The sequence below is a fragment of the Notolabrus celidotus genome, chromosome 6 (assembly GCF_009762535.1).
Source record: "Notolabrus celidotus isolate fNotCel1 chromosome 6, fNotCel1.pri, whole genome shotgun sequence".
Lineage (NCBI taxonomy): Eukaryota > Metazoa > Chordata > Actinopteri > Labriformes > Labridae > Notolabrus > Notolabrus celidotus.
The window spans coordinates 2,636,475-2,662,370 of NC_048277.1; the positions used below are offsets into that span (position 1 = coordinate 2,636,475).

The 25,896-nt window shown below is 39.9% G+C and overlaps 1 protein-coding gene across 3 annotated transcripts in view; it reads left to right on the forward strand.

Annotated features, from left to right (window-relative positions):
* The window catches only part of ca5a (carbonic anhydrase Va), a 34,054-nt gene extending 8,984 nt beyond the window's left edge, over nt 1-25,070 (forward strand). Inside the window, exons 1-7 of one of the 3 annotated variants that reach the window (XM_034686224.1) lie at nt 4,024-4,165; nt 4,298-4,495; nt 12,945-13,063; nt 14,656-14,751; nt 15,212-15,274; nt 16,681-16,839; nt 21,333-25,070. In XM_034686224.1, coding sequence (XP_034542115.1) covers nt 4,120-4,165; nt 4,298-4,495; nt 12,945-13,063; nt 14,656-14,751; nt 15,212-15,274; nt 16,681-16,839; nt 21,333-21,503 — 852 coding nt within the window. In that variant the 5' untranslated portion in view covers nt 4,024-4,119 and the 3' untranslated portion in view covers nt 21,504-25,070. Of the gene's footprint in view, nt 1-4,023; nt 4,166-4,297; nt 4,496-12,944; nt 13,064-14,655; nt 14,752-15,211; nt 15,275-16,680; nt 16,840-21,332 lie in introns of those variants that run through there. The other 2 variants (XM_034686223.1, XM_034686225.1) reach the window with 2 other exon arrangements.
* The last annotated feature ends 826 nt before the right edge of the window (nt 25,071-25,896 follow it).

The window sequence follows — 25,896 nt, forward strand, 5'->3', positions numbered from 1 at the left end:
TTACTTTAGTCTGGACGACAATGTGTTTAAATTCTTAATATCTTTTGAATGTCAAAGTCTCAGTTTGAAAAAAATGGTGACCTGCAAATGAGATTGGTCATGAGCTGGGACCAATGGACCTTTCAGATGGATGCCTCCATGCTCCTCCCATTGTGTGCAGAGCAAAAATAGCAGAAGCATCTGCAGAAGTCATCTGCCTGGTAGAGCCTGGACCGCTAACCAAAAAACTACAGCTAACCAAAACACTAATGATAAAACATCCACGACCCCTCTGCTATAGGTCCAGTCTACAGCAGAATATTGATCTAGTTTTCCAGTTGGACTCATGTTGTATCTGATAAGATGAAGGAAGCAGGATTTATGGCCTGTACAGTGGGTCATAATAGCAGAGGTAGTACGGTCAGTCAGTTTGGGGAGCCCAAAATACTTTAGCTTGACAGTCTGTGGACACTTGTGCTGTCTATATTTAGTATACAGTCTGTGGGCTAGTGTACATAGCTAAAATGCTATAACTCCTTTATTTGACTAATTAGGGCGTATAACCTTCTGTGATTTAACAACTCATATCAATACACAGCATGAAGAAGTAGTCTAGTGTCAAAGTAACTAATCAGTTTACCAGTAGGTGGTTAACTGAGAGGTTGTGCTGATGTTGGTAAAGATGCATGCTCATACCACAGGGATGTCCATTGTTTTGCAGACATCCTATGTTTAATTCAAGGCATGCTATATTGTTTTAGCATTGTTTTTGCCAGTCACATAGTAACATATGAAGATATGCAATGTCAGGCTAAAGAACTAAATCATGTTGTGCTGCTACCTTTTTGTTGCTTTATGCAGAAGAAAAACTTGCCATGTTCTCATTTTATATGACTAAAATTCAAGTGAAGTGTAGTACTTCACCACAGCACAGAGTGAAGTGACTGCTGTGTGTGTGTGTGTGTGTGTGTGTGTGTGTGTGTGTGTGTGTGTGTGTGTGTGTGTGTGTGTGTGTGTGTGTGTGTGTGTGTGTGTGTGTGTGTGTGTGTGTGTGTGTGTGTGTGTGTGTGTGTGTGTAGAGTTTGCATGTCACCATGCAGCTTTTGAGTGAGTTTATTATCATTATGCTACATTGTGGAAATCAACACAGATGGTTAATCTCATCTCATTCATCTCATCTGGTCATTCATCTCATCTGGTCATTCATCTGATCTCATTCATCTCATCTGGTCTCACTCATCTAGTCATTCATCTGATCTCATTCATCTCATCATGTCACTAATCTGGGTTTATCTGGTCTCATTCATCTCATAACATCTTATTCATCTCATCGGGTCTCATTCATCTGGTCCAATTCATCTGACTTCATTCATCTCATAACATCTTATTCATCTCATCTTGTCTCAGTTATCTCATCTGGTCTCATTCATCTGGTCTCATTCATCTGGTCTCATCCATCTGGTCTCATTCATCTCATCTGGTCTCATTCATCTGGTCTCATTCATCTAGTCTCATTCATCTGGTCTCATTCATCTGGTCTCATTCATCTCATAACATCTTGTTCATCCCATCTGGAATCATTCATCTTATCTGGTCTCGTTCATCTGGTCTCAGCTTATTCATCTTTTCTCATCTCGTCCCATTTCATCTCATTCATCTTATCTTGTCTCCTTCATCCCATCATTTTTCATTTATCTTATCTTGTCTCATAAATCCTATAATTTCTCATTCATCTTATCTTGTCTCCTTCATCCCATCATTTTTCATTCATCTTATCTTGTCTCCTTCATCCCATTATTTCTCATTCATTTCATCTCGCCTCAATCATTCATCTAGTCCCATCTTAACTCATCTCGTCCCATCTTATCTCATCTCGTTCATCTTATCTCGTCTCATTCATCTCATCTCATCGTATCTCATATAATTCATGTCGTCTCATTCATCTTGTCTCATTCATCTAGTCTTCTTCATCTCATCTCATCTAATTAATCTTATCTTGTCTCATTCATCTCATCTCATCTAATTAATCTTATCTTGTCTCATTCATCTCATCTCATCTAATTAATCTTATCTTGTCTCATTCATCTCATCTCATCTAATTAATCTTATCTTGTCTCATTCATCTCATCTCTTCTTATCTCGTCTCATTCATCTCGTCTCATTTATCTCATCTCGTCTCATTTATCTCATCTCGTCTCATTTATCTCATCTCGTCTCATTTATCTAATCTCGTCTCATCTTATCTCATCTCGTCTCATCTTATCTCATCTCGTCTCATCTTATCTCATCTCGTCTCATTTATCTCATCTCGTCTCATTTATCTCATCTCGTCTCATCTTATCTCATCTCGTCTCATACATCTCATCTCATTCATCTCGTCTCTTTCATCTCATTCATCTAATCTCATCTTATCTTGTTTCCTTCATCCCATCGTTTCTCATTCATTTCATCTTGTCTACTTCATCCCATCGTTTCTCATCTTGTCTCATTTATCTCATGATGTCTCATTTATTCGATCTCATCTCATCCCTCTCATTTCATTCATCTCTTCTGGTCTCATTCATCTGGTCTGGTCTCATTCATCTGGTCTCATCTCATTCATCTGGTCTGGTCTCATTCATCTGGTTTCATCTCATTCATCTCAACTCATCCATGTTGTCTCATCCATGTTGTCTCATCCATGTTGTCTCATTTATTTCATGTCTTTCATCTTATCCCGCCTCATTCCTGTCATCTGATTCACGTCATCCTGCTTTATTTATTTCCTTTTAAAGCAAATCTGGTATATGAACCTTTAACCTTTTCAACAGTTTTGAAAACAAGTGCCTTCATTGTGTTTATTAAAGCGCTCCACTTGTTTGAGTTTGTAGGAAAAGTCACAGGATAACGTTGAATACTGCTCTAATGCTCTGTCATTGCTAGGGGCTAAAGAAACCTTGCCTCTTTCTTGCGTGCCTGCTTGCTTTATACATTTCTGGTGTCCATGTTTGATCATTTGGAATGCATTTTCAGACTTGTGTGATTTGTTTTAAAACAACAATAATATGGCTGTATAGCCATGCTGGGCTGATGAAGATGCATGGCAGTCCAAAATAAGTCACTGTCATGTCACTAAAACACAAGTTTTTATTTGTAGGTGATTAAACACAGATGGAAACATACTTTCATTAATCTGTGAGTTAATCCCTGTTTGACAGTCTGGATCTTAATGTTTTCACCCCTCACATAAGGTATCAAGTAAAAGCTCAGTGTTTACAGGGTGCTCCCTTTTACTGCTCCAACTCACTATTTTAGGCTCCTTGTACTTCAGACTCTGCTGATGTCTCTGAACTCTTCCTTCACAGACACTATTTTATAAATTTCAGACATCTGTCTCAGGAGCACAAGACTACTCAGGATCACTACAGAGTGAGACAGATGTACCAAAACGCCATAGGTCAGAGAATATGTCACTTTCATTGACCCAGACCTGTGTCAGTGCATGAAAGAGGCAGACAGTTCCTCATTGCAGAGCTCTGAAATCAGAAGGAAATGAAGGTCACTTCCCAGTTGGACCAGTTCAGCCTGACTCCATGTGGAAATGTTGAGCCTTGCTCTGGATGACTGGAGAGAAGAAAAAGGACAGAGTTGGTTTCATGCCATTTCTCAGTGCGCTTGTGCATTCTCTAAACTTGACTGTTTCGTCTTCAGGTCTCAGTCCGATTGGCTTTAGATTTTTAATACACTGATTTTATATATGCAGATATGTCTTTAGTGTTTTTGGATGGAAATGAGAATAAATGAGAAGTGTGTTTGGGGAGAGTGAGTGCAGTTACAGGTGATTAAAAGTCATGTCTGTTGACAGACTTTGGCACGAGCTGGCAGTTTGACCAGCCAGAGGTCCTGGTCTGCTTCCCCTGCTGTGGAAAGGAGCTGGGGGCGTGCCAGGACATTCCGCGTGTCACTTACTGTACAGCCGGCCCACTTTACTAAGTCTGCAATCTCCTTTAAGAAAAAAAACTAAAGGAAGTAGTGTTTCTCAATCGCTCCTTTTCATTCAGTTCTTTTCAAACTGCTGGAGGAAGGAGACGGATTGTGTTAGTCTTTGTTTCTCTGACACGTGTTGGGTTTTTATTTGGTCACTGGGATTTTACCTTCAAAATGGACTATCAGAAGATGCAGGAAGCAGCAGCATACAACATGAAAAGTAGGTGTCAGACTTCTGTCTGAAATCAAATGGGCAATAGAGATTGTAAGCTCTCTCTGTTATATGTTATTCTGTAAATCTGGATTCTCTGTTAATATCCTTCTTCTTCTCTCCCTTTCTCCTCTCTTTCAGTGCATCCCATGTGGCAGGGACCCCTTGCAGTACCAGGAGGTGATCGCCAGTCTCCCATTGACATTGTTGTGCGTAAGAGCATCTTTGATTCCCAGCTGAAGCCTCTGTCGACCAATTACGACCCGCAGACCTGCCAACAGATCTGGAACAATGGTTACTCCTTCCTGGTGGAGTACGATGACACTACAGACAAGTCCAGTGAGTATTAACAAAGAAATCCCCCTGTTCTTGGTTTTACCTGTCCTTTAGAGAACCAGGAAGTAGAACTTTTACAGAGTCTTTGTGCAAAGTTCTCAGTAAAGATGAGTCTGCGCCGGTCCTCTCAGTCAGTCATTGACATTTCCAAACTGAATAAGTAACTTTATGCTTCTTCAGTGCCATGGACAAATATTAGAGACCGCCCTGTGAGTGTATGTTTCACCACTTCAACAATGTGCCATAAAGCAGAAGTCTTTATATGACTCATGTTTATGACACAGAAACCTCTGAAAACTCAGATCAAAGCTTTTATCTTATAATCCATATCTCTTCTTTAAACAAGACCGGGCTCATGAGGGTTTGAAGTTTGTGTGGTGTTTAGTCTGCATGTTTTTTCTTATAACTTCTCACACAGCTACAAGTAAAGTCAACATGGAGTTAGTAATGACTTTGATTTTCCATCTCCCTCACCCGTTAGCTACCCAGAAAGAAAAAACAACAGGTCTGAAAACTTAGGAACACACTCATATAACTCCACTTTGTTCAGCTTCAAGATTTGTGACGGACTCCCCTCACCACCATGGAACAGGAACTAAATGAAACCATGGTTACAGGCCACAGAAATAATAAACTGTTACCATAAATAACCACTCAGCAAAGTCACAAAAATCCTTCCACAGTGTGAGAAATACTCTTCATCGTCTGGCATTTATTATTTCAATTTCATGTTTGTATTACAATGTATGTTTAACCCGCTAGTGTAGAAAAACACTTTATAATACAAATACAAAAAACAAGAGTAGTTTTCAGGACTGGAAAGTGAGGGTCAATATTTTTAACTTTATAAAGAAAGTTTTTTAAAATCTGTGTAATCATTTTGTGTTTGTTCAGATTATAACATGCTTTGCTGCATGTCATCACCCACTCTCTGTTTCCTGCCTCTCCTCACCTGTCCTGTCTAATAACATAAATAAGGCCCTTCTACTTGGTGATGTCACATGCTAAAGTCTTAGCATAAAGAGCTAATCTTAAGCTTAATTAATCAATCAATCAATCAATCAATCAATCAATCAATCAGTCAGTCAGTCAGTCAGTCAGTCAGTCAGTCAGTCAGTCAGTCAGTCAGTCAGTCAGTCAGTCAGTCAGTCAGTCAGTCAGTCAGTCAGTCAGTCAGTCAGTCAGTCAGTCAGTCAGTCAGTCAGTCAGTCTATTTGAATAGCGCCAGATCACAACAAACATTATCTCAAGACTCTTTTACAAACAGAGCAAGTCTAGACCACTCTATGTCAAATTATGAACAGAGACCTAACACCAAGACAGGATAAGACTCAGTCTGACCCCACCTTAATCCACCATCAGCATTGCACCTTGCAGTATTTTACTAGTAACAGAAAAACTTCCTATAACAGGCAGAAACCTCGAGCAGAACCAGACTCATGTTAGACACACAGCTGGTTCGACGGAGTTGGGTCTGGAAAGAGGGATAGAGGAGAATAAGAGAGAGAGGGAGCGGACATGGTAAGAGGACAAAATATATTTTTAAGAATAAAATGTCGAAAGGGATTCTTCATCAACAGAAGAAACCCTGACTGCACATAGTATGACAACAAATTATGAATGATTTTGATGCTGATGATTATAATAATGATGATAATAATAATATTTTAATATGTATAGCACTTTTGAAAACAAATGATTACAAAGTGCTTTGACAAACAAAACATGGCAGGATTCAGAAGACAGAATAAGATGTTAACAGACAGAGAGAGTGTAGAACAGGGGTGTCAAACATACGGCCCGCGGGCCAAAACCGCCCCGCCAGAGGTTACAATGTGGCCCGTGGAACGACTTTGCAAAGTGAAAAAATGACAGAGAAGACATTAACTGCAATTTTTCAATAAATGTAACTACTATTTCAAATTTGTCCTCTGGGGGTTGCATAAAATCATAGCGCTGAGGGAGCGCACCTGAACAGCACTTTTCTTTTTACCTGGCCTTTTTTTCTCAAAGTGAGAAAATAGATTACTTGCTGTTTGCATAATTCAACAGCTGTTTTTGTAGAAAGATGCTTCATTAAATGTGAACATTTTCAGAATGTCTTGTACCTTTTTGCACTAAAACAAAGGGAAAATTTTGAGTTGTCGTTATTTATAGGTTATTATGTTGTGATTTTACTGGTCCGGCCCACTTCAGATCAACTTGGGCTGTATGTGGCCCCTGAACTGAAATGAGTTTCACGTCCGTGGTGTAGAAACTCTAACAATGCAAAAAGTTAAAAAGAATAAAAGCAATACATAAATATATTATTAAATACAGATAAAAATATAAAAAAATACAAATAAACAAAAATAAGAAATACAAATAAGTATAATAATAATAAAAATAAATACATAAATAAGAAAATACTTAAATACATAAATGTATAAATACATTAATATTTACAAATGAATGAAAAATAAAGAAATATAAATACATAAATAAAAATAAAAATAAAAGAAACAGAAAATAAAAATAAATAATAAATAATAAAATAAATACTGAATAAAAATATATAAATAAATGATAAATACTTAAAAACAAATAAATTAGGTAATACAAATAAATAAATTAATAAAAGCATTAAAGGACAATAAAAGGGTATTAAAAAGAAAACCACATCATGTCAGAGAAGAACATTAAAATAACAAATGAAAAAAGAAATAATAAAACAATAAATAATCAAATACAATTTAAAACAATTAATTAATTCAATAAAAAAATAAAACATTTCGAATATAAAGTGGTTGAAGGAGGAAGTGGCATTAAAGCAAGTCTGTAAAAGTGAGTCTAAAGAAGAAGCAATATCTGCTCACTGTTTTTAATGCTGCACCCTCTCTACTCTCTGTTCCTTAGAGCAGTATTATGATGGCTTTTACAGGTGTAATAAAACACATTGCTTTACGGGGGACAGTTATCTCTGGCTGTAACATTTTCAAAGGTCAGTTTTACTGCATTTAAACCTGCAGACGCCTTTAGTGGGATCATTTCTTTTGTTTTAGGAGGAAACAAATATTAATTAATCAATAACCAAACAGACAGAGATGTGATCTCAAGTTTATTTTCACTTTAACATTACCTGGAACATGCACAGGTCCATCTCAGGAAAGTAGAATATTGTGAAAAGGTTCTTTTTTTGTCATTTAATTTAAAAAATAGAAACTTTCATACATTGATTTATTTATTATATATAAAGTTAAATATTTCAAGCCTTTTTATTGTCTTAATTTTGATGGTTTGGTTTATAGTTTATGAAACTAATCTAGTATCTTAAATTATTAGTACATTCCCAGAGATCATTCAAAAAGTAGGATTATTCATACACTCAGTGCCTGGTTGGACCTGAACCCCTCAGATTCTCCATGGGGTTCAGGTCAGATAAGTCAGCTAGCCAATCAAGCTCTGGTAGTCGTTTTGTCAAATCAGCATCTGCATAAAGCTTGTCAGCATTAAGTGCTCTAATATCTCCTGGTAGACGCTGCGCTGACTCACCCTCCTGTCTTGAGAAACGAAGCTGATGGGGAAGTTAAAACCTGCAGTTCTTTGAGCGTCTGCGTGAGGCTGTATGCAGACGCAGCAGAAACCACACACACATTTCAAAGAAGACGATCTGTACAGCAGAAATAAACATGTTTACAGCCTGGTAGAAAAAGGGATATTAGTCTGAATCGCTCATTTCTGTGTACTGGGGGTTAATATTATTATAACTCATAAACTTTGAAGATATTAAAGTTTGACATAACTAGGGACATGGCTGACTTCACTGACAGGGGGGGACACTGTAGCTGTTAGTGTGGAGGCTTCAGGCCGGCCTCAACTCCACCTCTTTACTTTGTTCCGTTGATTAAAAGTTAGGTTGAGCCAACATTTCTAATTTGGTAACTATCGATGATAGGCTTTTAAACTTCAAAAACCAATGGGTGACGTCACTGAGACTACTTTCACGTATTATTCAGTCATGTTTGACGCCCAATTTGGCACGAGCTGTCAGTTTGTATGCTGCGATTCATGGGGATTGAGGTCATGTGCCACTGTCTAGGGGGGGTGATAGGAACAAGAAAGTCCTTCAGAGAGAGGCTCATTGAATCCACTACCTGCAGACAGAGTCTCTGAGAGGCTTGAATGAAGAGGCTTCTTTCTCCTCTTGTTACATGTATTTATTTGTCTTTGGTATTTTGATGATGACCCACATTTGGATGACAGTAGAGGTTGTCAGGTGATTTTTTTTGGTGATTGTTGTGTATTTTTTGTACATTCTTGAGTCTGGAACAATAATAATGTGTTTTATTGGCCTGATTTTGATATTTCTTGGTTATATCTTTTGGTTATATGGTTCGGGTTGGTTTTATAACCGACTGTTTTTTAGTTTGATCATTTTTAGGGCCCGAGGACCGATGGTGGCGAAGGCCCTATTGTAATCCTAAGGATTGTTCTTTCTTCCGCCACTTAAAACGCATTTTTGGACCCCTGAACGTGAATGAAAGCGCGGATATTTTTGCACACTGTGCACATTTTCGCAAAAAAATTCTCAGTAGCGCCCCCTAGAGGTAAAAATAACACCCTACGCATAGAGTTTTTTTGAGCTACATGCATGAAAAGTTCTATGCATATTCATGGCATCAGGACGCACAAAAAAGTCTCTTGCACCCATATCTGAAACTCAAGAGGAAGAGCGCCACCTAGCTTTGAACATGAAAAATGGGGCCAAAATGAGTCCGTGCAAGGGTGCATACTTTTGCTAATTTCTCCTAGAGCTTTTCTCCGGTTCAGTCCAAACTAGGCACATTCTATAGTAAACCCATTGACGATTAATACAGAGTAAAGGCATTCCATCCGAGGCGAAAGATGTGGGCGTGGCAGACTTTGGGGCGGGGCATAAAAAAAAAAACGTCTGAAAATTGATTTTTGTGACTTGAAAATGCACGTAATTTCACCTCATCCAACACACTCATCAGTCCTGGGAAAAATTGCGACATTTTATGGGTTTGGCAAAAAAAGTTGAAAAAATGTGATCACTAGCGCCCCCCTACAGTTTTCAAAAACCCCTCCCCATAGGGGTTATTTTGAGCTACATGCTTGAAAAATTTTACACATTCATGGCATCAGGACGCACAAAAAAGCCTCTTGCACCCATATCCCAAACTCATCAGGAAGAGCGCCACTTAGCTTTGAACATGAAAAATGGAGTCAAAATAAGGGTGCATACTTTCGCTATTAACTTCTAGAGCTTTTCTCCGATTCAGTCCAAACCAAAGTCAACCTATAGTAGACACCTTGACGAGAAAAAATGATCAGAACATATTATGTTCAGACTAAAATTGTGGGCGTGGCAAGCGTTGAGGCGGGGCATCACACGCACATACAGCTTTGAATGTGAAGAATGACGCCCAAATAATAAACGCCTTTAATTTTCATTGTTTTTCTTTGTGCAGTCTCCAGTGACCACAGAGGCTTGTACTCTGACTAACTGTTTCATTGATGTATTTGTTTATTTTCAGCTCCTGTGTTATCATGCTGTTGATTGTGATTTATCACTGTTTGTTACTTCCTGTTAACTCAAGTTGTTCCTTTGTATAATTTTGTGTAATTATGTTCCGTTGTTTTTTTCTGTAGTTTCTCACTTGGTGATAATCGTTTATAAATGAGACACACCCAGCCTGTTGGTGAGAGACTGATGAAAGCCTCAGGCTGAAACGTGTTTGTTTCTTTGAGCTGCTGTCTATTTCTACTGTAAAAGTTTTGAACTCATGCGAATGCTGACATTTTTCAGCTCTTTGTCCTTTGGGTCAGCACCCAATGACTTTTTGAGTATCTTCGAGTGAGCATGCCATTTCTCTGTCTGACAACAATTTTTTTATTATTTTCTTTCAAAGATCTGTTCATTTGAGTTTTTACACATCAACATACAAAAGATAAATGTAAACAATTCAAACAATTGATGTTTTTGTATAAGAAACAAAGAAATGAGCGAAAAAGCAACCAATAATAATAAATGATGATCATTTTTTTAAAAAGATAAATAAATAAAAAGTATTTAATAGTGAAACTACCATAAGATAAATAGGTTAATATTTAAAAGTGGAAAAAAATGGAAAAAGTAAAAAAGCAATAAGAATAACAATACAAAAATATATAAAATTAATAATAATAATAGTAATCATAATACCTAAACAAATTGAGAAATACAATAAAAAAACACCACAAGTGATAAAAAACATGACATATACAGTATCTTAGACTCATACAGTTGTGTTCAAAATAATAGCAGTCCCTCATCACTAGCAAGATAAATCACTGTTTTTGTTAAAATTTCAACTTCTACACTGCAAGTAAGTTTCTAGAAGGTTTAGTAAAGGTATAGAAAACCAACAGACCCAACAGGCATGGTGTGCATGCTGCTGATTCTGTGAAACTGAATCATTAACTGAAAGGGGTGTGTTCAAAAAAATAGCAGTGCTTAGTTCAATAAGTGAGGTCATTGATAATGTGAAAAAACAGGTGTTAAACAGGTGGCCCTCATTTAAGGATCAAGGCAACTGACGCTGCATATGCTGGCTGTGCATTTGTCCTTGAAAAACAGAGTAAAATGGGTCGTTCAAGACACTGTTCAGAAGAAGAGCGTTCTTTGATTAAGAAATTAATCAAAGAAGGGAAAACCTATAAAGAAGTGCAGAAAATGATAGGCTGTTCAGCTAAAATGATATCAAACGCTTTAATATAGCAGCCAAAACCAGAAAGGCGAGGAAGAAAAAGAAAAACGAATATTCAAATGGATCGGAGGATAACCAGAATGGCAAAGGCTCAGCCAATGATCAGCTCCAGGAGGATCAAAGAAGATCTAAGGTTGCCTGTGAGTACTGTAACAATCAGACGACGTCTATGTGAAGCCAAGCTACCAGAAAGAAGCCCCCCCAAAGTCCCATTGTTAAAAAAAAGACGTGCTGAAGCGGTTACAATTTGCCAAAGAACACATTGACTGGCGTAAAAAGAAATGGCGTAATATTTTGTGGACTGATGAGAGTAAGGTTGTTCTTTTTGGGTCTAAGGGTCACAGACAGTTTGTCAGACGTCCTGCAAACACTGAATTCAAGGTGAAGCATGGTGTTGCAAGCATCATGATATGGGGATGTTTCTCGTACTATGGTGTTGGTCCTATTTATCGCATACCAGGGATCATGGATCAGTTTGAGTACATCAGAATACTGGAAGAAGTCATGTTGCTGTATGCTGAAGAGGAAATGCCCTTGAAATGGGTGTTTCAACAAGACAATGACACCAAACACACCAGCAAGCAAGCAAAATCATGGTTCCAGACAAACCGCAATCAAATAATGGAGTGGCCAGCACAATCCCCGGACCTTAATCCCATAGAAAACTTGTGGGCTGACTTGAAAAATGCTGTTCATGAGGCAAAACCAAGAACTTCAGAGGAATTGTGGAACGTAGTATAATTGTCCTGGGCTGCAATACCTGTTGACCGGTGCCAGAAGTTGGTCGACTCCATGCACCACAGATTTGAAGCAGTTATCAGAGTGGTTATCAACTAAATATTAGTTTATGATTCTCAGGAAAGTTGAATCTTCAAGCATTTCTTAGTTTATACAGTACATTTTTGAGTTTGTAAAGACAGATGTCAACACTGCTATTTTTTTGAACATTATATTTCGTGACTTTCTTTAAAATATTATCAAATTCAATTACTTTTTACAATTTTCATGCTTTGAAGTAGAAAGTGCTGTGTCCCCAATGCATTTGTGTTCATAAAAATACAATTTATTTGAGGGATTTTGACGTTTGCTCACCATTTTACTCACACTGCTATTATTTTGAACACAACTGTACATGTAAACTAGACCGTGTCAAGCATTTTTCTATCATTGTTTTTTTTAAATTACAGCTCAAATTTAAAAAAAAGTGTATCTCACAATATTAGTATTTTTAATTCTCAGTATGAGTAAATTATAATCAAACTGTGTAAACACTGTCTCCATCTCTCTGTGATGTTCAGTACACACAACCACATTCATGAGGAACACTGCTGACCCCACAGTCCTTCTGAAGACGATTACTGAAACCCTCCACCAGGAGGACACAGAGTCAGTGCTGGAGAGTAGAGCCTCCTCGCTAACAGCTACAGGGTGCTTGCCTGTCAGTCAAGTCAGCTGTGCCTCTAATAATCCAATACTCCTAATCTTAATATTTTCTAACCTGCTGAGTTATAAAAACATCGCCCCCCCCCCCCCGTACAGTGTGTGCTGATAGAGAAATGAGCTATCCAGACCTGAACTGTTTTTTGAACCAGGCTGATCTATGATCTATTGTCTTTAGAAGGAAAACATTTACTTCTTCTAGAACAAGTTAAAATCTCCTGAAACCAAAGTTTGAACCACATTTCCTTTCTTCCCTGGTGCAGCACTAAAAGGCGGCCCCCTGCAGGACAAATTCAGACTGTGCCAGTTCCACTTCCACTGGGGCGAGTGCAACGCCTGGGGGTCAGAGCACACGATGGACAGGAGGCTGTTCCCTGCAGAGGTACTCTATACGTGCCACAAGGCGCTTTCACTGTTTAATGAGATACATGAGTACATGAGACTAACTGAGAAACAAAAGGAAGATATCACTTTCTATATGTTTTATATCTTTTTTTATCAAAGACAAACCAGGGGGTAGTGTGCCCACAGCGTCCACTGCACAGATCTGCATTACAGTTTCCCACGAGCTGATCAGAATGAAGTTTAAAGACAGTTTACAGCACACTGAGGGACTGCGTGTGCCGGCTTTATAGATGTAAACACTGAAACAGTGAAAACAAACAGGCTGAGGTCTGATAGTTGCTCTGGTGGCTGGGATTCCGTGCACAGTGTGCCTTTTGGAAAGACATACCTGCATACCACGAAGACACAAAGAATGTACTTAACTGATTGAGTGATTGCACTTTGGATAACGTCTGTTTTTTCTTGATGTTGAAAACTGATATGTTAATGTTATCCTCAGACTCTTTCCAAACAGAGCAGGTCTCGACCGTACCCAATATTAAGACAGGATCAGATCCAGTCCCATCTTCCAGACAGGACTCAGTCTGATCTCATCTTAATCCACCATGAGCAGAGCACTTTGCAGCATTTAGCAAGTTACAGTGGCAAGGACAAACTTCCTTTAACAGGCAGAAACCTCCAGCAGGACCAGACTCATGTTAGACACAGAGTTGGAGAGAGGGATAGAGGGAGATGAAGAGAGAGAGAGATGATAGCAGTGAGATGGATAGTGGTAGTTGTAGCAGCTGGAGTCTGGCACATCCACAGCAGCAGAGATCCAGAGGAACCTACGAGACAAGGGAGCTCAGGGACTTAAGAGCTTAAGAGACAACAACACCCCTAGACCCGCTCTCTCCACTGTCATGTACATAAACATCTCTAAAGAAAAAAACTACATGACAGACGACCACCAGCATGAATATATGTTGTTACTTTGTCTGCTGTAACAACACAACAAATACAAAACCCTTCCATCAGCACATGCTAAGAGGAAAATTCCAATCCAAGGACTTAAAAACTGCAAAACCAGTCACATGATTTGGCGGCTCAGTATACACTGGACAGAACAAAGGACCTAGAGTCAGACTGCAGGTCTTAAGCTGTTCAAACACAGGCAGTCTGCCTTTTGTCTCTCAGTCAGTGAAATGTCAAACTGTTCCCCCGGCTCATTGTGGATCACAGATCATCTGTTTCGTGTTGTCCTGTTGACTTCAGCACTCTTCAGTCCTAACAGGCTCTACCTGTCCGTCATGTTTATCCTCTGACAAACCCTCTGGGGTTGTTCCTGGAATGTGTTTCTGTCATTATTCAGCGCTCTTCAAAGCTGTCATTACACATGCACTGAACTCTTTCATACTCATTTCATGAGTATTTGATGAGTGTGAATAAGTTCTCTATGTCGTCCAAAAACAAATATATATATCTCTGTTTTTCCTTATCTATAATGATAATACACACACTTCCATTGACTCTCCTATCCTTATTTAAACATACACACTAAGTCAATAAGAACGTGTGTGATCTGAGGGCAAGGCTACACATCCACACAAACAAACTCACAGTGCGTGTGTATGCTGTGTGTGTTTTCAGCTCCACTTGGTCCACTGGAACTCGGACAGGTACAGTTTGTTTGAGGAGGCCGTGATGGAGGAGAACGGACTGGCTGTGATTGGAGTCTTTCTGAAGGTACGTCACACACACACACACACACACACACACACACACACACACACACACACACACACACACACACACACAAATGAATAAATAAGTATATATATATATATATATATATATATATATATGAATATCTTCCAATGTATTCCAAATATGAGAAGTGGAAATTGGAAAGCTTGATAAGATTATAAGGAGTAAATAATTCATTTTATTACTTATTTATTTATTTATTTTTTGGAACTATCAATGCTGCACTTGAGACAGTGTGGAAAAGTTCTTTGATTTTCTAACAATGGAAAATAAACTCTGTGTGTTGAGTTTGTTTTCTGACTGAACCGAAAGTGTTCCAAACTGAGACTTCAAAACTGAACTGGAACAAAAAGTTTCGTTACACCCCTCGTATCTTCTGTAGTATATGCTGCACCTCAGACTGTAATCGTAATCCAGATTTGATGTTTCTCTTGTGCAGATTGGAAAAAGACACGAAGGGCTCCAGAAACTGGTCGACGCTCTCCCAGCTATCAGACACAAGGTGCGTTTTTATACACACACCCACATGTTTACCTTTTGTAGACTGAACAGCTGATATGTGATGGTTTATGGGAAAAAACATGTTCAAAAACATCCCAGAACTTGTGTTTGTGTTGCATAATTTGAAATAATAATGATATATGGAACCATCTGCCTGAGGAGATGAGGTCTGCTGAGTCAGTGAGCTCTTTGAAATCCCTTCTTAAAACATACTTTTATCACAGAGCCTTCCTGGATTTGATCAGAATTTTATTTTATTTTTTTATTTTAACCGTCTTAAGAAATATATTTTAAAATAACTCTAGTTCTTTAGGGAAATTTAATGTCTTTTAAAATATGTTTTATTTCTTCATCTTGACTCTTGTGTTTTTATGAACTGCCTGTTTTATTTTGCTGCGCATGTGAAGCACTTTGTAACATGGTTTTTGAAAAGTGCTCTAAAAATAAAATTATCATTATTATTATTAATATTATTATTATATAATAAACTTTATTTATATAGCACTTTTCTTAACAAAGTTACAAAGTGCTTCACACCAAAAAAGATGCAGAAAATTACAAAGCATAAAAACAGTGCAGACAGGGAGAAGAAAAAAACATTAAAACTAAATTAAATAGTTTGAAAATTATTTTAAAAAATTGAATTCAATAGTTTGAAAATTATTAAAACAAAATTGAAACTGGATTTAATATAATGAGATTAAATTCAGCTTCTCTAAATCTATATTTTGTCCTCACTATCATATTAATGCTCAAAGTTTAAGGTAACAAATTACATTTACTCACTTGTATGGGGTTTTAAAGACTTTAGACTTGACTGGGACTTGTGCTCATCTCTGCCATGAGTCTCACAGTCGAGCGAGTGGTTGTGAGCAGTTTTATTGGTTCTCACTGTGTACAGTAGTGTTAAATGTTCCTTATTAGAATACTTTGTAGAAAAGGCAGACGTCTAAGGCCGTGCAGAGTCTTGTTCATCAGTTCTGTGGTTGACACGATGCAGCAGCAGCTCTCTCTGGTACCTCAAGTAAACCTTTAATGCAAACTGAAGACATGACGGCTAAATGTTGCTCCACTATGTAAACCTGTGCACTGCCAATGACTCCAAATACATTACTAAACCGCTGCCTGTGTGTGTAGATTAAGAATAAACTGCTAATAAAACTAGAGCAATGGACCGCATCCACATGTAGAGAAGTTACTGTCCCTTTAATGAGCTGTGTGGCAGCAGGTTACAGACCTACACATGATGGCTTCAATAACTTCAACTATGATTCTGTGTGTGTGTGTGTGTGTGTGTGTGTGTGTGTGTGTGTGTGTGTGTGTGTGTGTGTGTGTGTGTGTGTGTGTGTGTGTGTGTGTGTGTGTGTGTGTGTGTGTGTGTGTGTGCCTTTCCTTGGACGTCTGTAGGGCAGTGTAGTGGAGTTCACCAGGTTCGACCCTGCCTGTCTGTTGCCCACCAACACTGAGGACTACTTGACGTACCATGGCTCTCTGACCACGCCTCCTCTGACAGAGTCCGTCACCTGGATCGTCATGCAGAAGCACATAGAAGTCAGCCATGACCAGGTATGTGTGTTTGTGTGTGTGTGTGTGTGTGTGCGTGCGTGTGTAGCCGTAGACTTCTTTTCACGTCAGTATTGTGGACATGTTTTTGTGGTGATGTTCAAGCTGCAGTCGTCCGTTATTACTGACAACAACAAGAAGAGAGTGAGGAACAGTCTGTTGTGTGACAGCCGCTGTTTGATCAGTGTCCTTTATGTTCATCATCGTCAGATGCAGGAGAGATATTTACTTTAAAGCCCAAAGAAAACACGTCCCACTCTGTCATCTAACTGCAGACAGAGAGCTCAATGGTGACCATTCCAAACCAATTTAAAATGATGTATTTATTTATTTATTTAAACTTTATTTTTGTTGTTTTGTAACAAATATTTTACAAACAATACTTAAAACATAAGACAGACAGCGTCATCGTGAGTGAGGTCAAATGCTTGACATGATATACCATAACAAGGGACAGAGAGGAGAAAAACAAACAAACAAACAAACAAACAAATAGTGGGGTGGTGAGCTGTGTTATTCAATAGCATGCATGTCCAGTTCCTACGTGTTCAAGAGTTTCTTTAGAATCCTTTAAAGGTGACATATCACGCTTTTTTCATCAATATATATTGGTCTAAGAGGTCCCCAAAACATGTCTTTAAAGTTTATGCTCAAAAAAACACTTTGAAATCAGATTTTGGCATGCCTGAAAAGTCCTCCTCTTCATTCCTCATCAGAACACTCTGTTTTCCCTCTGACCACGCCCCCTCAGGAAGTGGATGTGCCTCGGCTCTCCAGCACGTTGATCTAATGTTTACATGTTGGCTGAATATACACGGCTGCTCAGAGATCGCGTTACTTCAACCCTCTGAATCTGATCCTGATGGAGAGGCGCCTGTAGCAGGACCTTTCTGAAGGATTGGTCACAGATTTAGTGTTTCTTGTTGTTTTATTTATCAGTATGTCGACGTGTGTCTTGGTACACAGCTACGAACATGTAGCTATGTGGCTATGCTAACTAGCGCTAGCACTTATCCATGATAAATAAAAATCATCCACTAGATCTTCAAATCTGCAGACGTGTGGAGTAAAACCGACCTCTGCCAGAAAGGCAGCAGGACCTTTCTGAAGGATTGGTCACAGATTTAGTGTTTCTTGTTGTTTTATTTGTCAGTATGTCGACGTGTGTCTTGGTACACAGCTACAGCTAGGACATGTAGCTATGTAGCTATGCTAACTAGCGCTAGCACTTATCCATGACAAATAAAAATCATCCACTAGATCTTCAAATCTGCAGACGTGGGGAGTAAAACCGACCTTTGTGTTTATTAAGACAGCCTACAACTAGCATGCCTCCCTCCTAAGCTCCTTGTTAGCACACATTTGTGCAGGTAATGAAAAACGGAGGAGGGATTCAGTATTATTTTATACAGTCTATGGGCTGAACAAGCTCCGAGCTCTGACTCTGTTACAGACCGGATATTGTTGTGACGTAACAAAAACACTGAAGTCTGAAACGGCTCGTTTCACACACATTTACAGAAAGGTGGAGAAATCAGAACAGGGGCAGAATGGATTTTTTTCATTCTCGGGGGGTTTGTAGACATGCCAGGGAAACATATTTCAGGTAAAGAACCATTAGAAAGTCAATTTTGCATGATATGTCACCTTTAAGATCCTGTTCGTTCAACCAAGAGTGTCCGCAGGAGGCATAAACAAGGCCCTCTCCGCCAACATACGAGCATACAGACATCATTACACATTCATATAAGTTGTCCAGTTCTTCTAATAGTTTCTCCTTTTTTCTTTGCATGTCTGAGTGAGAAAGTCAGTTGTTCCATACAATACATTTCTTGGATCATTTTTTTCCAGTCAGTGATTGTTGGGGATTCTTCATTCAGACATTTCCTGGTTTTGGCTTTTTGACTACCAGCTAATAGTATCTGTAATAAATACCTGTCCTGCCTTTTTAACCCACTTGGTATATTTCCCAAGTATATCATGCTGAAGTTAAAATCAAGCTCTGAGGTGATCATTGATGTGAATGCGTTCACTACATCTGCCCAGTAAAAGGTGATTTTAAGACATTTGCAAAATATGTGAAAATGAGCAGCTAATAAACAACCACACATCCTCCAGCACTGAGCATGCTCAGGTCTGTTACTCTGTGACTCTCTGATACTTGGAGTTATCAAAGACCATGTAGGGAGAGTGGGGTGATTTGTGCCAGGGGGGAAGTAGTGCCACCCCTGTTATCTAGAAAACCATAGAAGAAATTGGTCATGTGACCACATATTTTTGAAGAGGCATTCATTTCACTCATCCTACAAAGAAGGGAGACACTTGGCTTGAGAGGTTAGCACAATTCAGTTTTTTTTGCCTTCTAAAGTAAAATGTATATGATGAAGGTTTTTTGATTGCTGTGTTTGAACAATTACTGACAAGTTTGAAAAGAGTTCACACATGTTTTAGTGCTTAAGTAAGCTACACTATGAGTCTATACAGGTAGCATGATGCTAGCTCCAAACAGCTGGATGATGCTTTTTTTTAAAAAAAGATGGTGGGCTTAGGGTGATTTGTGCCAAAGGGCCTGGGTTAAGTTGTGCCAGTGATACCACTGATTATGAGAGATCAGATGTCCAGAGTGATGATGATGATGATGGTGACGAGGATCTGTCTGCTGTTGACTTTGTCACTGTGAAGTTTGCAGGTAGAAACAAATCCTATACCTATGTTGGATTGGTAGAGAATTTTGAGGGTGACGAGATCAGTGCAAAGTTTCTAAAGCAGAGTTGTAAGAGGTTTGTGGAAAAGCCCATCTTCTTCAAAATCCTCTTGTATACATTTAAGGCCATCCACAACCTCTCCCCCCAGTATCTGTCTGATCTCCTCCACAGTGTCACCCCCTCTCGCTCCCTCAGGTCTTCCTCCTCCCTCCACCTCTCTGTGCCCTCTGCCCGTCTCAGCACCATGGGGAGCAGAGCTTTCAGTCGCTCTGCTCCCCAACTCTGGAACTCACTCCCACCAGACATCCATAACACTGATTCACTTCCCTTATTCAAATCAAAACTCAAACCCATCTGTTCAAATCCGCATTCTCTGTTTAACTTCACTGCCTCATTTTAACTTGGTGTTACTTTGCTTGTTGTTTTTATTCATTTTATCGTGTTGTTTTTTATTGTGTTTTATCATCTCTGTAAAGTGTCCTTGAGCGGTTGGAAAGGCGCTTTAAATAAAATGTATTATTATTATTATTATTATTATTATTATTATTATTATTATTATTATTAAGAGTCCATTCTGCAGCTGCCGGCTGTGATTTAAAGAAAGTGATGAAGGAGTCATCCTGAGAGGTGATGTGCTCAAGAAGCTACACACCACAAAAACTTGGTGGTACACTACAGACAGAAGGGAGCAAAAGTTCATATTCCCCTGCAGCATTGACAGGTGGGATGTCAAGTAGTAGTTCAGATCTGTGAAGAGACTTGATTAGGTGCTCATTTTGAATTCAATTTTGTTCTTGTTAAATGTGTCTTGGTGAAGAAGATAGGATGTTGATTCGTAGCCTGGTTTTGAGGATTGCAGCAGATTTTGTTCTAAACATGCTCATGTGGCGCTATAGGCCTTGTAATAGAACAATGGGCTCTGATGTTGTAAAATCTTTAAGTAAATATTAAATAAGTCATTTTGTATTGAATTTGTCTTACTTTTATATTGCATTACTGTTTGTGAGATTAAAATAATCTGTTTACTTTAATAATCAATGGCACATTTTACCTCAGTGTATTCTCTCTAACTTACCCTGCACCGGGGCAAGCTGTGCCTCAAGACCACTTTTTTTATAAAGCTATATTTCTCAAACAGTTTATTTAAGATCCAAAGTGATTGTTCCCAGGGACGCACCACATCTAAACTATATGTACATATTTTAGTTGGAGGCATTACTGTCATCCCCTTGCTTTAAAGACACTTTAAGTAAAAACTGGCACAACTCACCCCACTCTCCATATTTATTTTTAAAGAATTGTTTGAGATAACTTTTTTTTTTTTTTTTTGCAAAAGTGATAACTGATGATCTCTTCTGCTTTAAATGCTAACACTGTGCAGTCACATCACTTAGAGTCATATGAGATGACATCCTGATATTATCCAGTGCTACAAGATCAAATCAGTGCATGTAGCCTTGAGGCTGAGCTGAACTCTTACCACTGGGGGGCTCCTGGTGCCCAAATGTAGCCTCCTCCTCCTCCTCCTCCTCCCCCTCCTCAGTGTTTCTTTCTCTCAGTACAAACTCTGCTTCAAGCTATAGCCTTTATTTCAAAAGACATTTGAAGTCAAACTGCAGCAGGCTTCCACATGTTTCATTAATCTGTCAGTTTCGACACATTGAAAGCTGCACTACCTTGAACCTGCATGACATCATGTTTTCTTACAACACCTTGAACTAGAAGCACTCAGGAGATGAAGCCTCGCCCTGTATTTCTTTTAAAAGCTGTCCTCTGATTCCCCCTCTGCAGCTGGCAGTCTTCCGGAGCCTCCTCTTCACCTCAGCGGAGGAGGAAATCCAGAAGAGTATGGTGAACAACTTTCGTGTGCAGCAGCCTCTCTGCGGTCGCACCGTCCGCTCCTCCTTCTCTCCCTTCCTGCAGGAGGCGCCGTCGACCGACGAGGAAAAGCACAGCCACTAGCGCCCGGATCCGACACACACACATCCTCTCACATGGTTCCACCATGCACAGTAACCAGGCGGTAACTGTACCAATGCTACTCTTTACTCTGCGGTGAAACGTGCTGTTTGATTTCTGACCCTGCACTCGGACGGGTCTCGCCTGAACATATTTTAATTTGGAGCAAACATGGTCATGTCATCTCTTTTATTGAGAGTAGGACTGAAGATGAAGAGGAGGAAGGATTTGTCTTTGAGTGATTATCCTTATTCGCAGCTCCTGGAGGAGGCTGGTGTTAGCTGCTCTTATCGACAGACTTCTAAAATAAAACCTATTTTTAGTGTAAATATGATGATTTCTGTTACTTTAAGTTCGACGTCTGTGGTTTAAAAGTAAACACCAAGTCAATAAGCTAGGTTATTGTTTGTAGTAATGCTGAGCTGACACCAGAGGGTAGATTCTGTTGATTCAAGTCAAATAAACACAGAACAAATATCAGATATCACAAAGTCAGAGATCTGTAGAAAGCAAACTGAGACTTTAATCTCCTGTGGATTAAACACACTTTAATACCTCTTTGTATCCTACAGAAGCACAAACATAGCCGACCAGAAGTGCCTTTGTTTACATCGTCCACAGACTCACAGGGAGTGGGACGTTTGATGGTGTGTGAGAGACAAGATCCGTACGAATAATGGCCAAATTCCACCAGATCCGTGTCCGGTCCGTCTCCGATCCGTCACAGCACCAGATCTGATAGGTTTCTTTTCTAGTCAATGTGTTAACTTCCACTGGATCCGCTCTGTTGCGTTCCGGCAAAGTCAAACCAAAGTCATGATGAGCGGAGCCAGGCCTGGAGTCAACAGGTCAGAGGTTTTCAGAGGACCAGAAAGACAACATGGATGAGGAGAGGAGGAGGAGGAGAATCCTTGATTCAGTGATTACTGCAGGAAAACCTCGGTCACATGACTCCAGCTGTCCAAGAGCACGGAGCAGGACCGGACACAGATCTGGTGGAAGTCCTCTGTAAGGCGTTCTGATCTCTGATTTGTCTAACTAAAGTAGTACACTGTAGCTTTAAAACGTCTTCATCACATCCGACCCGACTCCTGCACGTGTGTGCTGTTTGAACCAACAACAAGGAGGCAGTGTGCTCCTAGATTACAGAGCAGATTTTAATCTCACCTGACGAGTCCGTCTCTTATGTAGTACACATCACAGAGGGCTGTGAAGCTCTTTTTAATCCTGTGGAATCTTTAGTTGTACCTTTTATACACTGAGCTTTTGTGTTTTAATTTGTTACAAGGACGTTTACGTGTGATTTCAGAAAGCTTTTATCTCACAGTACGACATTTAAAAGCTCATCTCATACAGTTACAGTTTGAAGTTTTATGGTTAAGGACGAGGAGCAATCAGAGGATCATGATTGGACTTCATCGTTTTAAGTAGGAAAGAGTGTGCAAAGTTTGAATCGTTATTGTGCCGTGGTTTAGGATATTGTGGTGATTTTAAAACAACGTCAAGGAGATCCCTGAGAGAGCAGAATAGACTGCAGACACAGCAGGACCAAATAGCTAAACTGTCCACGAGCATCACCTTCCAGCTGCGTCTCAAAGATATGTTTTCTTCGCCCTCTGTAGCATGATGCAACGTCTCATTCAGGGGGAGAAAGTTAGCATGCTCGAATGCTGCACTTGCCGTGTTATTCAGCAAACTGTTTGTGCTTCAGCGCTTCAGCTCCAAAAACTTGTGTAGCTAATCTCTAAGCTAATCCAGCATTCCTCTTCATTTTCAGTCCAATAACGCCACAAACACTCCAGGTGACGAATTTGTGTTCTAAGGGCAAACTAATGCAACCATACATCATCCAAAGACGTTCTTCAGGCTGTCTGCTGAATCTGACTTTGCTGTGCTGTTAAAATACAAGAGAGGACAACACATGGACAAAGAGATGAAAGCAGAAGAATGAAACGTTGTGCATTAAACAAATGTAACATGGTTCCTTTTATTTCCTTTACAGATGATGCATAAAGCCTGGTGTAGACTTCTGTGTTGACCCTACGCAACAGGGGCCGACACGGACGTGAGCACCACATACTTCTGCGTCACTCTGCAGTACTACGCCGAAACACTAGAGGGCAGTGTGGTCTCTCTGACAGTCAGGCTACGAGCTCTGTTGACTTTTCCACAGAGATTCAGAGCGTGTCATATTAATCTACAGCTGATACATGTTGCTGTCTATCACACAGACATGATTACATGAAGAATAGAGAGGAGGAGATGAAATGCAGGAAATACAATGTGTTGAGCGGACCAATCACAGGGCTTGCAGTCCAGGTCGATGCGTAGTTACATTTTAGTGGGGGTGTTAGTCGGCTACATTCGTAGGCCTCTGTGTACGTACGGGAGCTACGCAGACCTCCGGCGTAGGCTACGCCGTCAATAGAACGAAGAAGTATAAATCAGGCTTAAAGTCTCTAAAAGTAGTATGGGAGGTAGAACCTTCAGTTATCAGGACCCTCTCCTTTGGAATCATCTACCAGTCAGGGTCCGGGAGGCAGACACCCTCTCTACTTTTAAGATTAGGCTTCAAACTTTCCTTTTTGATAAAGCTTATAGTTAGAGCTGGATCAGGCTTGGACCAGCTCTTAGTTATGCTGCTATAGGCTTACACTGCCAGGGGGCATGACAAACTGAGATCCTGTCTTTCCCCCTCTCTCCTCTGTCTGCCTGTCACTGCGTCGATTTGTTGTTTCATACTGTACATGCGTCGGCCTCTGCGTGGGTACGGGCGCTACGCAGACCCACGGCGTCGGTCCTACACAGACGTATAAACCAGGCTTTATGTCATGTATGTTTAGTGTATCATGTTGATATGGGAACAAGGGACCCATCGTTGCCTTCATCTTGAGCAGCTGTACTTCATCAGTGTACATGAATCATGAAACATGACCTGCCTTAATGTTTCATGGCATTTTTCATGTGAAGTGTCTTTGCCTTTTAAACCATAGTGCGTTGGATGTCAGTCTATTCCAATCTGGATGTTCAGTTCATCCAGAATGTGGTCTTTGTGGCAGAGCTGGGGTCTCTCATATCTCTCAGAAATCAATGATCTGTCATGTTTGTGCATTACATATACGTCTATACGTCTATACGTCTCTTCATCCTCTCTGGTATCACAGTCTGCCTTTCTCTTTCGTGAATGTGTTACAAATTATGTCGTCATACTGTTTGTTCTTCATGTTTTACATTCTCAGCATATCTGGAGCTGTGTCGCTCAGCGTGATGTTTCAGCAGGTGTATGTTGTCTATGCAGTCTATATTTCAGCTATTTATTTTTGCAATGGGCAGCCAACATTCCTGCGCTGCGGGGCTCCACTCGGCTTCTCTCCCCCCTCAGCGTGCTTCGCTCCACCTGGATGGCCCAGCTGTGCACCTGGGATGCATTGAACTCCCAGAGATGTGAGGTGCTCGTGGGGAATGTTGAATTCAATCCAGAAGCATCCCATGAAAAAAATATACATGTAAAGAAACTGACATTTTAATGGATGATTTTCACAATAAAATAATGTGTAACAAAGACGACAATCTCTGTGCGTGTTTGTGACCTCATGACAGGAATAAATACGTAGTTCAAAGTGTGGACTGTGACACACTCAAACCTTACGGTCCTGTTTGCAATCTGCAACCTTTAATGTGACAGCATTTAACTTTATCTTTCTAAGAAGTGTACACGTTCCTCCCTCTGACCCATCTAAACTCACTCCTGCTCTGAGGCTGTTGGGAAAGTCAGAAAACAAACATGAGGCTGCTCCCCCACCCTATCCTGATACATGCTAAGACACATTACAGAGAGGGGATGTTTGATGCCCCCACCCAGATGCCTGGGGTCCTGTAGGTGGGTTGTTTACACTCTATTTAAGAGTCTTACGGTGGCTGGGTGTGAGTGTGGTCTCCACCTGATCCAAACCAAAGACACAGTGATTGAAGCTGACCTCTGGAGGTGTTTATTGTGCTAAGCTGCAGAGCAGAGGGGCCTGAAGGAACAGGGATACACCATTCAGTCTCTACTGCTCTTCCCTCTATTGTTCATATTAACAGAGCAACTGGAGACATGAAAGCTTCGACCCCGGACAATGCCTGGGACTTCTTTTTGTAGTGTGACCAAGACCGGCTCTTCAGCATGTACAGTGATGGGATGTGAATCATTTCTGGGAGACCACGTAACGAGATGCTGTTGTACGGAAAAGGATTAGGGCCACTGGGAATAAAAATGAAGGTGCAATAAAAGAGTTTAAAGTCAGAATTCTGAGAAAAAAGTCAAAGGTTTAAGAGAAAAGTCAGAATTCTAAATTCAAAGTCAGAATTTCAAGATTAAAATCAGAATGATGACTTTTAACGTCTTCTCTTCATC